We start from the raw sequence: 14,109 nt of genomic DNA, 5'->3' as shown, positions 1-14,109 counted from the left end.
CCTATTTGGACCTAGATAGTGTGTGTGTATGCATCGATATTTAGGCTACGTGTGCCTTTTTAAAAAATCTAATGAGTTCTGTCCTTGAGCTTCTTTTTATTTATGTTCTGTATTATGTCATTCGTATTATGTTTCATGTTTTGTGTGACCCCAGGAAGAAGTAGCTGCTGCTTTTGCAACAGCTAATGGGATCATAATAAAATAACAAATACCAAATTAACAACCCAGAGAAACCCTGGTGATGTGATGTGAGCAGCCAGAGCCATGAAAACACTTGAGTCAGTCAGTGGGCCACAAGAAAAGAGCTACATCAGCCAGCCATCTGACTGTAGACATGTTTGCTTGTCCCCCGTCCCCGGCTCCTCCATTGTGGAGCAACTTTATCAGTGCCAGCCGCTCACCCACTTGCTAAACTGGAGGGCCAGCCGCCTCTTAACTTAAACATAAGATCTTTGTGGTTTGAAGCACTCGGCTGCACCGCGCACAATGAGAATCTGAAAGGCAAACAAGACTCTAGTGTCGGCGTTGCCCATCACAAAATCATCACACCACACCACCACCGCATGGAAAGGAGAAAATCGTCTGTTTCTGCTGCGTTAGCTCGATACTAAATGCACTCAAACAGACTGCTGCACTGGAGCGAGATTCCCTCTCAAGGAAGCAAAAAGGAGAGATGGAGGGAGAAGAGAGAGAAAGCGGGTGGAGAGAGCAAGTGGAGAGAGGGAGAGAGAGAGAGAGATGAGAGAGAGAGAGAGAGAGAGAGAGAGAGAGAGAGAGAGAGAGGAGAGAGAGAGAGTGAGAGAGAGAGAGAGAGAGAGAGAGAGAGAGAGAGAGAGAAGAGAGAGAGAGAGAGGAGAGAGAGAGAGAGAGAGAGAAGAGAGAGAGAGAGAGAGAGAGAGAGAGAGAGTGGAGTGAGGAGAGAGAGAGAGAGTGGAAGAGAGAGAAGTCAAAAACCTCCACATAACAATGCCGGAGAAAAATCTGAACATTTTTCCGCCGAAAGATGGGCCATTTCCAAATCCTCGTGCCCTATCAGACAAATTAAAGTAAATCAAGCATGAAATGAAGCAGAAGAGCCCGGAGATAAGGCTCCTTAAGTCGTTTACAGATTAGGATTAGAGAGAGAGGTTGCATCTGGTCTCTGGCAGTGAAGGAGGCTAGTTTCTCATTTCACAATAGCAGTCTGTGTATAGGATTACTCTCCCCTGTCACTGACATGGGAAGCAGTGGGGGAAAGCCATCCACAAAATGTTGCTAAATATGTCCCTAATGTCTAAAACGTACCGAACTTCACTTGTTCTCCCATCTGAACGGGGGTGATATGTTATGTTATAGCATGTCATGGAAGTGAGTAGTAATCCGATTGTGATTATTTTTTTGTCAATTAGATGTGTTGTTATTTGGGTGCCTTCTATTCTCAATAGTCTTTCCAGCACCACGTGACTTAAAATGTACATGTGATTCAGGATTGGCTAGAGCAGATCACAGACTGTGGCAGTCACTTCCTCTGTCCACTGTGCATGTCTGAAGTCAGGTTGGAGAGAATTCGACAGACTTCAATCACCATACTGTACGTTCAAAAGGTTGCATATGTGCAGTATGTATTTATTTCACTTTAAATTGATCAAACTGCACTATTACTGTAATTAAAAGATGCAGTTACTGTTACAGTGATATAATTGCCTCGCAAAATCAGATTTATATTCTAATAGTTTTTGTATTTCTTGTTAAAGGCTGTGTATTGAATTATTTTGATTAATTATCTGATTATTTATTATTTTACTTTCTGCTCCATACGTCCTTCTGCCAGGAGTCATTTTATGGTAATAGATCCTACAGTACAGTACAGTACAGTATGTCTGATGTAAATCATTTAGAAAGGATTCTAATCAGAAAGCCAGTCGGGTGATTTTTAAACCCTGTGATACCCACTCACCTTAACCATCACTTCAACTCAGTGATGCCGTGCTCTACCCGCTGAGCTACAAATCAATCAAAGCAAATCAAATGTATTTATATAGCCCTTCGTACATCAGCTGATATCTCAAAGTGCTGTCAGAAACCCAGCCTAAAACCCCAAACAGCAAGCAATGCAGGTGTAGAAGCACGGAGGAGGACCATCTCTAGACTATATAGACCTCATGTACTATACATCACCTATACTCCCATTTCCCCTGAAACACACACACACACACACACACACACACACACACCACACACACACACACACACACACACACACAACACACACACACCACACACACACACACACACACAACACACACACACACACACACACACCGACAGACAGACAGACAGACAGACAGACAGACAGACAGACAGACAGACAGACAGACAGACAGACAGACAGACAGACAGACAGACAGACAGACAGACAGACAGACAGACAGACAGACAGACAGACAGACAGACAGACAGACAGACAGACAGACAGACAGACAGACAGACAGACAGACAGACAGACAGACAGACAGACAGACAGACAGTAGGTGCATGGCTCTTTGATGCCGGGCTTGGTGGATTTTGTTTCACTCGTCACACGTATCCTTTCTGGCGGTGATGAGCGGTGGGCTTGGCTGCTATACCCAGTCTGCTCTGAGAGAGACAGGGAGCTGGCCTTATCAGCGGGTAGTTGCTCTCTAAAACCGCCACCTTGACCTTCCCAGCCCAAGTCTTAGGTTTATCCTCTTTATCACACTATCTCCAGGCATTTAAAAATACTCCTGAAACTGGATGATTTAACCCGCTTTTACGCTGTTCACATCAAAACTGGATGAAAAAAAGCTTAATCCATCTTATCTGTTGACTGTCAAACTGCTCCGGCTAAAACCTACTCACAAAAGACAACTAGGTCACCCAGGAAAAACAGAATTCTGTTACGGAAAGTTTGAAATCTGGTAATTGACTTGGGAAGAGGTTTCAGGAGCTCTTTGAAATACTCCAGTCTGTAAATTAAGTGTTAAATTCAATCCCATAGTTAACAGTTACGACTGTAAATATGTTTGCTACTATAGCCTTGTTTGCTTGATTTATTTCCATAAATGTATTTTCCCCTCTTAGAAGTGATTGTATGTATATAATGTTTGTTTTTTAATGAAAGCAAGTGTTCTAAACTTCACTAGTTTTGTCATAAAATTCTGTTAAGCTTTTGTGTTTTAGCAGGCATCCAGTCATACCGGTATGTGAATTCTTCCCTTATAAACAAATAGAATCAAATAGAAACAATTATTCAGCCCATCTGACAGGCAAATTAGGAGTGATATCCTTCTGATGCTTCTCAACGTGTAAACAATCAAATCAACAACAAAAAATGTGGCGTCCTCTAGATGTTGTTTGAGATATCTGTGTGAGGAGACTTTCATCCTTTTAAGTTTTCCTGTCTTGTTTTACCAGCTATCAATAGACAGMGTGSCACTTGTATAAGATGGATGTSTTGGAGATTGTTMTCTMTATGCTTACTGRTWACTTCACTAGGCTTTTGATCAAACTGAGSACTTGACAACTGGCATATTCCTATTGTTCAATGATAGCATACCGCCTCAGTGTTTACGTCAATTATATACATCAGAGACAAGTTCTCAGTAGATGTTAGATGTATTTCCTGTTTATATTACAGTTCTCTGATTTCCCTCTTGTGATTAAATGGGATCTAAACAGCAACAATATATTATATTCTCAACCTGCCAGAATCAATAGAACGTTTTCTACCTTTTTGATCAACTTCTTTGTATGAAACTATACTCCGCATACATTGTGCATGTTAGCAATAGAATCATCCCGGTCCTCTATGCTTTGTGTTAAAATCACAGACAGTATCTATATCTTTGGCTAAAATGTCCTAATCTCTATGGCCTGTTTAACTTTTCCTACAACAAACCCTTGCCTGTCTTGTGGGCCTCAAAACAAATCTGACCTATAGGAGTGTCCTCAAAACAAGGCTGATCGATCCACCTCATTTTCGAACGTTGCTATGGGCACAGCCAAACAACGGAAGTGATGGATTCGACTTCCGCTTCATTTCCCTACTGCAGTGCGCCAGTGGCAAACTTGCCGGAGTAAATTATTTGAAAAAGTCAATTTATAGAGTATAAAAGTCAAGTAAATAAGTGTATGTGTAATTTAATATTTATTTAATTTACGTTAGCTAGACCTACTAGTAGGATAGTTTTGTTGTGATAATAACGTTAGTTGTGTTGTGGCAGAGTTAAGGCCACCAATCCAATCCAATAACTATAATAATAAACTTTAGGTTACATAACTAGAAAACGTTGGTGAGCATCCACACTAGAGTAAAGTTTATCGTTTATCGTTCTTCAGTCCTACGCCTGTCAATCAACTGATTAACACATTCTACTGCATGCAGACTATTAATAAGGTGGTAACACAAGACCATTCAGGAGGTCTCTAATGCAGAGATACTGGTTTAGACCAGTGCTTCCAGGGTGTGTTCATTGTCATAGTGACAACTGCAAATAATACTTCAAAGTACATGTAATCCAACTGGAAAATAATATAGTAACGTGTGTTCTAAATGTAGCAATTCAACAACATGCGCTGTTTACCCTGCACATCTTTTACAGCATGTCATTGCCTCGTTGCTCAAGTGGTTTATAAGTGATTTCAATTTTTCTAATGGTTGTCAATTCGTTTGTGTCTTCTTTTTCACTGTGCTCATCTCTGTATGTCCTGCGCAACTATTTGCAATGCATCAGTGCAACAATGTTATCATGACCGGCCAAAAGTGATCACACCAATGCACATTCTTTCCTCAACTTTCCCGACATTTTCTAAGCTGTAGGCCTGTTTTACATTCAGCAATTAGCAAGGACAAGCCTGCTTCTTTCCTTGAATAGGCTATAAGGCCTAGTATAAAACATGATCAAAATAAATATCCTATAGATTTTGTAGCCTATAGCTTTTCCTGGGATTTCACGAGAAGAGGAGAGTCTTGCGTCCATAGCCTATAGCCTATTGCGCACAGGAACAGCTGGGATAGAGAGGCTAGTGATGTATAGCTGAAGTAAGACGCTAAATATTAGCTAGATATAAGGCCATTCATTAGATAAATATTAGGGCTATAGGCTAAATATTTACTTGTCAAAGTGCAAGAAAAATAGGTTAACAGATTCTGAAATGGCAGATCTGTAGTGCGTTCCTCCAGGCTGCGCTCTGTGGTTCCAGGGCACTTAAAGCCCCACTATTGATTAGGCCTAGGCCTACGTTTTTAGACCAAATGATTATACCTAGGCTACAACAACATAATGCAATGAGGAAAGTATTGTTGTTATCAAGTGAATACACAAGTATTGTCCAGAGGGTGTAAACTGTGATGTAGCCGCGTCCTCAGAGCATGCGCAGACCAGCTGGCTGGTGTGCTTACAGACATATTTAATCGCTCCCTATCCCAGTCTGTTGTACCCACATGCTTCAAGATGGCTACCATTGTTCCTGTACCCAAGAAGGCAAAGATAACTGAACTAAATGACTACCGCCCCGTAGCACTCACTTCTGTCATCATGAAGTGCTTTGAGAGTCAAGGATCATATCACCGCCACCTTACCGGCCACCCTAGACCCACTTCAGTTTGCATACCGCCCTAATAGATCCACAGATGACGCAATCGCCATCACACTGCACACTGCCCTATCCCATCTGGACAAAAAGAATACCTATGTAAGAATGCTGTTCATTGACTACAGCTCAGCATTCAACACCATAGTACCCTCCAAGCTCATCATCAAGCTGGAGGCCCTGGGTCTCAACCCCCTCCCTGTGCGGCTGAGTCCTGGACTCTCTGACGGGCCGCCCCCAGGTGGTGAAGGTAGGAAACAACATCTCCACTTCGCTGACCCTCAACACTGGGGCCCCACAAGGGTGTGTGCTCAGCCCTCTCCTGTACTCCCTGTTCACCCACGACTGCGTGGCAATGCACGCCTCCAAGTCAATCATCAAGTTTGCAGATGACACAACAGTAGTGGGCTTGATCACCAACAACGACGAGACAGCCTACAGGGAAGAGGTGAGGGCACTAGGAGTGTGGTGTCAGGAAAACAACCTCTCACTCAACATCAACAAAACAAAGGAGATAATCGTGGACTTCAGGAAACAGCAGAGGGAGCACCCCCCTATCCACATCGAAGGTACAGAGAAGGTGGAAAGTTTTAAGCTCCTGGGCGTACACATCACAGACAAACTGAAATGGTCCACCCACACAGACAGTGTGGTGAAGAAGGCGCAACAGCGCCTCTTCAACCTCAGGAGGCTGAAGAAATGTGGCCTGTCACCCAAAACCCTGACAAACTTTTACAGATGCACAATCGAGAGCATCCTGTCGGACTGTATCACAGCCTGGTACGGCAACTGCACCGCCCTCAACCGCAAGGCTCTCCAGAGGCTGGTGCGGTCTGCACAATGCATCACCGTGTCATGGAGGGCAAACTACCTGCCCTCCATGACACCTACAGCACCCAATGTCACAGGAAGGCCAAAAAGATCATCAAGGACAACAACCACCCGAGCCACTGCCTGTTCACACCGCTATCATCCAGAAGGCGAGGTCAGTACAGGTACATCAAAGCTGGGACCTAGAGATTGAAAAGCAGCTTCTATCTCAAGGCCATCAGACTGTTAAATAACCATCACTAACTCAGTGAGGCTGCTGCCTACAATGAGACCCAATCACTGGACACTTTAATACATGGATCACTAGTCACTTTAAACAATGCCACTTTAAATAATGTGACTTTAATAATGTTACATATCTTACATTACTCATATCACATGTATATACTGTATTTTATACCATCTACTGCACCTTGCCTATGCCGCTCGGCCATCACTCATCCATATACTTATATGTACATATTCTCATTCATCCCTTTAGATTTGTGTGTATTAGGTAGTTGTTGGGGAATTGTTAGATTACTTGTCAGATTTGTGTGTATTAGGTAGTTGTTGGGGAATTGTTAGATTACTTGTTAGATATTACTGCACTGTTGGAACTAGAAGCACAAGCATTTTGCTACACTCGCATTAACATCTGCTAACCATGTGTATGTGACCAATAACATTTGATTTGATTTTGATATGAATAACCGCTCACACCTCCTGTTTTGTTTCATGCAGAAATAGCGGCATAGGCATACAGGCTAGGCCTGATTATGCAACCATGTTGATCAGTTTGGGTCTATTCCCTACAGTTTAGAGGGCCCAGAAATATACATTATCAGGCCTCTCATATGGTGTAGGCCTATTTTGTCAGGATGTAGCCCTGTGTTGAGATAGGAATACTATAGGAAAATATAGGTGTATCCTTTCCAACTCCCTGCCCGTTCAAGAAAATAAGCCAATGTGTCCAACAAGCTTTTGTAGTCTGGCTTTTCCTGGGGCTCCACAAGATTTAAAAGGAATAGCCGTGACAGCGGATAGGCAAGGTGCGTACTTGCGAAACAGAACAATGAAGACAGACAGGCTTGAGATGTAGCCTATAGCCTAAGTTAGAAGCTTATGAAGAATGTTATGATTGTTTTCAAGTGAGTGCAAAACTCTAGTCTAGTCTGTAAAGGGCAGTGAATAGCCTATGTCATTTGAATAACCTCTCAAAAGCCTGGCATTTTGAATGCATATTGACTTCGAAATAACTGCATCTAGCCTACCATGTTGTTGTCCTGTTGTGTTGCTACCATGCTGTGTTGTCATGTGTTGCTGCCATGCTATGTTGTTGTCTTAGGTCTCTCTTTATGTAGTGTTGTGGTGTCTCTCCTGTCGTGATGTGTGTTTTGTCCTATATTATTATTTATTTATTTTATCCCAGCCCACGTCCCCGCAGGAGGCCTTTTTCCTTTTGGAAAAATTGTACATTTGTAAATAAGAATTTATTCTTAACTGACTTGCATAGATAAATAAAGGTTAAATAAAAAATAGCTATACAAATAGCTTGACTGATTGGACAACCATTTGGAACAGTTTTCTCAGCAGTTTAGCCTACAAGGTCCAGGAACATTAGCAGGACAGTAATATGGTGTATAAGACTGACCTATAGGAGTGTCCTCAAAACAAGGCTGACCTATAGGAGTGTCCTCAAAACAAGGCTGACCTATAGGGGCCAACCCTTTCCTTGCACCCCTTCCTCTTAGCCAAGCACATGCGGTTGTCTAGGAAACTTGCTCTCCCAAAATGGTCAAGTTTCCCCTCCCTCCCGCTGCTCAAAAGGAGGGTGTGAGCCAGACAAGCAGGGGGTTCTCGTCTGGGAGAGAGGGAGAGGAGGAGGAGGGAAAAGGTCCATCTGTGTTTTAAAACAAGTGTCTTGCCCAGAGATAATAGTGCTGCTCTGGGTTATAAATGATGCATTTTGTTCTCTTGGACCTGATAATGGAGGTTTAGGGGAAGGGGAGGAAAGTTCATCGCTCTCTTATCAAGGCGCACTGGCATTTCRCCTTCAGCTGTAACATTTCATATCACATCTCTGCTCCTTTAGAGATGTAGCACCTTTTGTGGAGAGATACTGTACGTTCCATTTCACCCTCTATATGCTCCATGTGGTATATTCATTTGTATCCCATTTGGCACTTCTATAACCTGTTCCGTCAATAGCGATGGTTGTGATAGCTGCGTCTCTGAACTGACAGACATGGGGTTATTATTGAACGTTGTCACAGCAGTCTCTTACTCTACTGTACACCTCTCTACATAGATTGACATGGTTTCAATTGTTACCATTTTATGATATCCAGTGAATATCCAGTGAATTGTTGTTTTTAAGCAAAAAATATTACATTGGATTGTATTTTGTTTCCAATTGTTACATTCAAGGGATAGTAGGAAAGTGGTTTTATTAGTTGAAAAAATATTTAACCATGGAAATAGGATTTATTTATGTATAAATACATATAACTAGAATGTGTATAGGCGACCAAGGTAAGTCTTAGTTTTCAGTTGGTCACTGAACTAATATTCATGTTTTAAATGGCTACAGTCAAACTACTGTTAATCTGCAGCCACCTAACACTGTCATTTGTCATTTATGACCCTCACTGTAGAGAAATGATATTAAGTTAAATCCAAATTGGATGAAGTTCCACACCAGGAGATGTGGAGTACATTATTATATGGAAGAAAATTTGAATACAAAGTCTATCCATCATCAACCACTAGGAATCCACCATAGTGTTCAAACATTTATACATTGAGATTTTGTGGTAACATTTCTGTGGTAACATTTCTGTGGTAACATTCTGAGTCCCTTGAATGCCACATTGCCACATAGAAAGTGATCTTATGGTTGAGTGATTGTTTACTACTGAACCCACTGCACCCACCATTCAGAACATACTTCACTGGCTCACATGGAGTGAACTACGGTGTTACTGTATGTGGACTGTACCTATATAGATACCACTTGAATGGAGGTGAGGGCAAATGTTCTTCATTTTAAACAACAGGTCATGTTATTGGAGATCTAATAGTGGATTTAAAAAAGAGGTGATGGGTTCAGCTTTGGGGTGTCTGTCTCTCGCTCTCCCTCTCTCCCACCCCTCCACCATCTATTCTTTAAATCACACCAAGATGGCACCCTGCCACTGAGACACTGCTCATTAGCATTCTGAGCTATGCCAGTGAAGAGAGACGCAGAGAGAGACGATGAGGTTCCCTATTCCTCTTTCTCTCTGTCCCTCTGTCCGCATAACAGCAAAACAAACAGATGCCAGCGTGGAGCATCTTGGGTGCTATCTGAGGAGGATCTCTCCACACACAAAGGAACATTCATTGGGCTGCCAAGTATCAGTGGAGACCAGAGAGAGCAGGAACAGACCCCAGAGTCTAGCGACAGATGATGATCTTATCGATGGGGGAGGGGGTGAGGGAGGGGTAGGGGGGTGACTCTTTAGTCACATCATCAGTTGCCTCTTGCCCAAGAACCGTGGCATTTCACTATTGGGTGTTGAGCGACGTTGAGGGGGACAGAGCGGGGTAGGGTTTGTCAGAGCCCCCTGTACTGGAGCTCACTGGAGGCCACTCTTTCTTCAGGCCTTGTCTTTGATTTGTGAGAAAAGGTTCAATACAGTGAGTGTTTATTTTTTACTTTGTCTTTAAGATTTATTAAAGAAATGAGCAGAGTGAGAAGGTGAGAGTTTTGYCACTTGAGTTGTAMTCTTTTAAAATAGTCTCAGRACCTCAGAGAGGAAACGTTTGARAAASAGTGMTCATTTTGGCTGGGCTAAAGATTTRCCAAAGGAGGCWTCTTCGCTRTGACCATCCAAKATYACATAGATATCAGGGAGTATAGARTGTCRACAGYCCCCATTTAGATAAAACCAGTTGTCTYTTATCATAATGCATYTCTATATATTRMTTWTCTATAGATAGTGGACTCCTAAATGCTGGTGGCAAATGGAGAGATAAAGTATGAAGGCTTATTATTTTTCAGCTGGTGTTTTTGTTGAGGTCGGAGGATTGTATCTGCAACAGATGTGACACACCAGCTGGAAGCCAAGGTCCTCAGGCAACATTTGGTACGGGACACAAACAACTGGCACACAGACACTGTATGAGGACCTCAAACCTCCAATTGAATTGTACCCCCCTCTCCCTTCTCTCTCACACACCTACTACTCCCATCCCCCCATCTTGTATCAACTAGAGAGAGGGGAGGGGGAGAGAGAGCGAGAGGGGGAAAGAGAGACAGAGAAAGAGAGAGAGACTACCCGCCCGCTGGGGATGGCTGTAGCTAGCGGTCGGTGTGTCAACAGGGCTAAACAGGAACTAGCATCCAAGTGGTTAAAGGGCCTCGCTCTTATCAGAGGACAGACAGAATGCATCAAGCGGTGGCTGCATGCGCTCTTTCTCCCTTGCATCGCACTGAGGGAGCCTGCTGCCTCTGATGGTGGCCAGCTGTGCTCCAATGTTTAATCATTTCTCTCTTAATGAGCTTAGCCACCTTCCACCACACCGTCAGTAACGCAGTGGGCAACAGACAGAGAGGAGGAGGAGAGAGATAATCAACCGAGTTAATTCTTCCACAAAATAAAGTTTAGTAGCCTGTCTGGACATACAGTAGGCAGTGGTGTCATTGGTATCATACAGAAAGGAACGTTTAGAGTATTGAGATGAGAATATTACTCTGTTTGATTCTAGTTTTGGCATATATTTGTACATTTGTCCAACATCAAGTAATTGTTCGGGCTGTAATGTTCTTGAAATGCAGGTGTATTTTATAGTGGAGGGTGTAGCTGATGGCATCAAAAGAGAATGAAGTATTTCTGAAGAGAACTCTTCCTGACTCCAGGGTGTGATGTGACCCAGGTGTGTGTGATCTTTAGGAAACAACAGCAACGTAGCCTATTGTTAGCGTAGCCACCCGTCACCCAATGTTGTTTATGCATGAGAAGGAGCACATTAGATGAAAGCATTTCCATACAAACAGACTGACACAATAGCGTGTCACTGATACAAGGCTGATATTTACAGTATAGACCTCGTCTGAATAGGTCATTATATCACAGGAGTGTTATTATAAAGTTCAGTGATCATTTCACTTCACTCAACATGCATGGAATACATGCCCAGAATACTGATTAGCTACAACATCAGTGCACATCTAGGTTAAAATAAATGTTGCAGGGCCTCCCGGGTGGCGCAGTGGTCTAGGGCACTGCATCGCAGTGCTAGCTGCGCCACCAGAGTCTCTGGGTTCGCGCCCAGGCTCTGTCGCAGCCGGCCGTCGTCCGGGTTAGGGAGGGTTTGGCCGGTAGGGATATCCTTGTCTCATCGCGCTCCAGCGACTCCTGTGGCGGGCCGGGTGCAGTGCGCGCTAACCAAGGGGGCCAGGTACACGGTGTTTCCTACGACACATTGGTGCGGCTGGCTTCCGGGTTGGAGGCGCGCTGTGTTAAGAAGCAGTGCGGCTTGGTTGGGTTGTGCTTCGGAGGACGCATGGCTTTCGACCTTTGTCTCTCCCGAGCCCATACGGGAGTTGTAGCGATGAGACAAGATAGTAATTACTAGCGATTGGATACCACGAAAATTGGGGAGAAAATGGGATAAAATTTAAAAAATAAAAAATAATAAAAGAAAGAAAGAAAGAAATGTTGCAAACTAAATGTACGGTTCATACATGTGCGGTAACTACAATAAGAACGTATCACATTTGAGAAATACATGAATACCTTCTGGGTCTGTTTAGATTGTGCCGTACTGTATATTGCATTCACTTTACAGTAACAAAGGCGGGAAGATTATATGAAAATGTGCCTCAATAAAAGGGTGATAAGTTAGAGTGCTGAAGACAATCATAACACTTGGGTTCAGTCAGAGGGAGAGTAGACGTTCACAGGAAGATAAAGCAGATAGTGCTTGAGGGGGTTGAGGGTCTAAATCCTCCAACCAGGGCACTCAGAGGTTGTCAAGGCGACCGGGCGGAAATGTGCACTTGAGAGGCCTGCATGACTTTCCTCCCCCCCAGAAACCCAGCGGTGACCACGCTACGGCCCCAATTATCATAACTATTTGATTAATCACTGTCCCAAGAAAGTACACTGAATCTAAGAGATAAGATAGCGGGGGTGTTTTAGCTAGCTGCGCTAACAGTGCTATCCTGTTACACAGTTCATTAAGTGTAGCTGTGCACAGCACTAACAAGGGGCCTAGCTTCTTCCTGGATCAATCTGCTGCCTCTCTCGCTGCCTGCCAGTCACTGAGCCTGGCCCTGCGATGTCTCACAGAGATTATCTCTAGAGAAGACACCTTTCAGGCAAGGTTACCGGCCTGTTATTTTGATTTGTTTTGATTTGAAACCCTCCAACTGATGATGATGATGGATTCACTCCTGATTATTTTGGCTTTATTAGCAGAGGGCTTAACCTGCACTGTTTACTGTTTTATGAACACGAGGGACTGTAGATCTATATGCATGGGGGAAAGAAATAGTAATCTGTCAATGTGCCCTTGAGCAAGGCACTTAACCTTCATTTGCTCCAGGGGTGCCGTCCTACTATGGCTGACCCTGTAAAACAACACATTTCGCTGCACCTATCTTGTGCATGTAACAATAAAATAAAACATTTTAATGGATAATGGTCAACAAATAAAGCCAAATACCAGGACACTTCACAAGATGGCTACAGTATCCCAGAAAAAGAAAGAGGAGCACTTTTGCAATGATCTTTGAGGTGTATTTAAGGACAAATTATACTAATTACTGTGTTTTCTAGGGAACTGGAGGATTTGGCTGACTGTTTTGAGATTCTTGGTGTTTTATGATATGATGACTGTTTCGATGCTTGGTGTTTTATAGGAGAGCTGGATGCGTTCCACAAGGATGGAGAGCGTCGGATCCACAGCCGGCAGCAGCTCCCTGTGGGAACCACGTGGGGACCTTTCAACGGGAAGATCGAGATGAACATCGATGGCAGCGGCATGGTAGGTCATGCTTTTAACGTCTGTCTCTTTCTTTCACTTATTCTGTCAGAGTCACATTGTTACTGGGGCTGCTCTGGGAACATGATAAAACAGAGAATACCACCAAATTATCTGTCACCCTTTTTCTCAAGACTTTGGTCCATAACCTAACCTTCACTTTGCTAAAAAAAAAAAAAAAGTTTGTGTTTTTAGTTCACCAGTCATCTGTCGTTCTTAGAGGCCTTGCCCGCCAGCCTACTAGCAAGTTCCTTCCACCAATACAATACAGTGAGAGTGAGTGGGTAGGGGTAAAGCCTAGTCAACTTGAAGGAGGAGGCAACCAATTCCCATGACAGTTAGACCCATAGAGTTGACTGTTCAGGGATCAAATTTCCCCCCACAAAAGGCTTTGATGTGCATTCATTTCAACCATTTAATCTGCATATTTTACGACTAAACACTTTAATTGGTAAAAAAGACATTTGAGTCCAGACCCTCGATTCAATGAACTAACGATCCATTATATTTGATGTTGCTATTCTCACCCCAGCTTTACACCAATCAGCTGGCCCCGCTTGTCTTAAGACATCCCAGTGAAGTTCCTCTTTAACGGCTGGAAAATATGTTGACCTGGTGCTCTGGTGAAACGACGAGTTCTCCAGGGTTTTGATATTTCATTTTCATTTGGATTAA

The 14,109-nt window shown here is 43.2% G+C and overlaps 1 protein-coding gene across 1 annotated transcript in view; it reads left to right on the top strand.

The window, feature by feature from the left end:
- The window catches only part of LOC112074570 (uncharacterized), a gene marked incomplete at its 3' end in the record, with an annotated part of 56,179 nt that extends 42,742 nt beyond the window's left edge, over positions 1-13,437 (top strand). The window contains exon 5 of the mRNA XM_024141728.2: positions 13,313-13,437. Coding sequence (XP_023997496.2) covers positions 13,313-13,437 — 125 coding nt within the window. The remainder of the gene's footprint in view (positions 1-13,312) is intronic.
- Between the last annotated feature and the right edge of the window lie 672 nt (positions 13,438-14,109).

This window comes from Salvelinus sp. IW2-2015, unplaced genomic scaffold, assembly GCF_002910315.2.
Source record: "Salvelinus sp. IW2-2015 unplaced genomic scaffold, ASM291031v2 Un_scaffold2689, whole genome shotgun sequence".
NCBI lineage: Eukaryota > Metazoa > Chordata > Actinopteri > Salmoniformes > Salmonidae > Salvelinus > Salvelinus sp. IW2-2015.
Note: the sequence above shows the minus strand (reverse complement) of the source record. Positions and strands in the feature narration are given on the sequence as shown.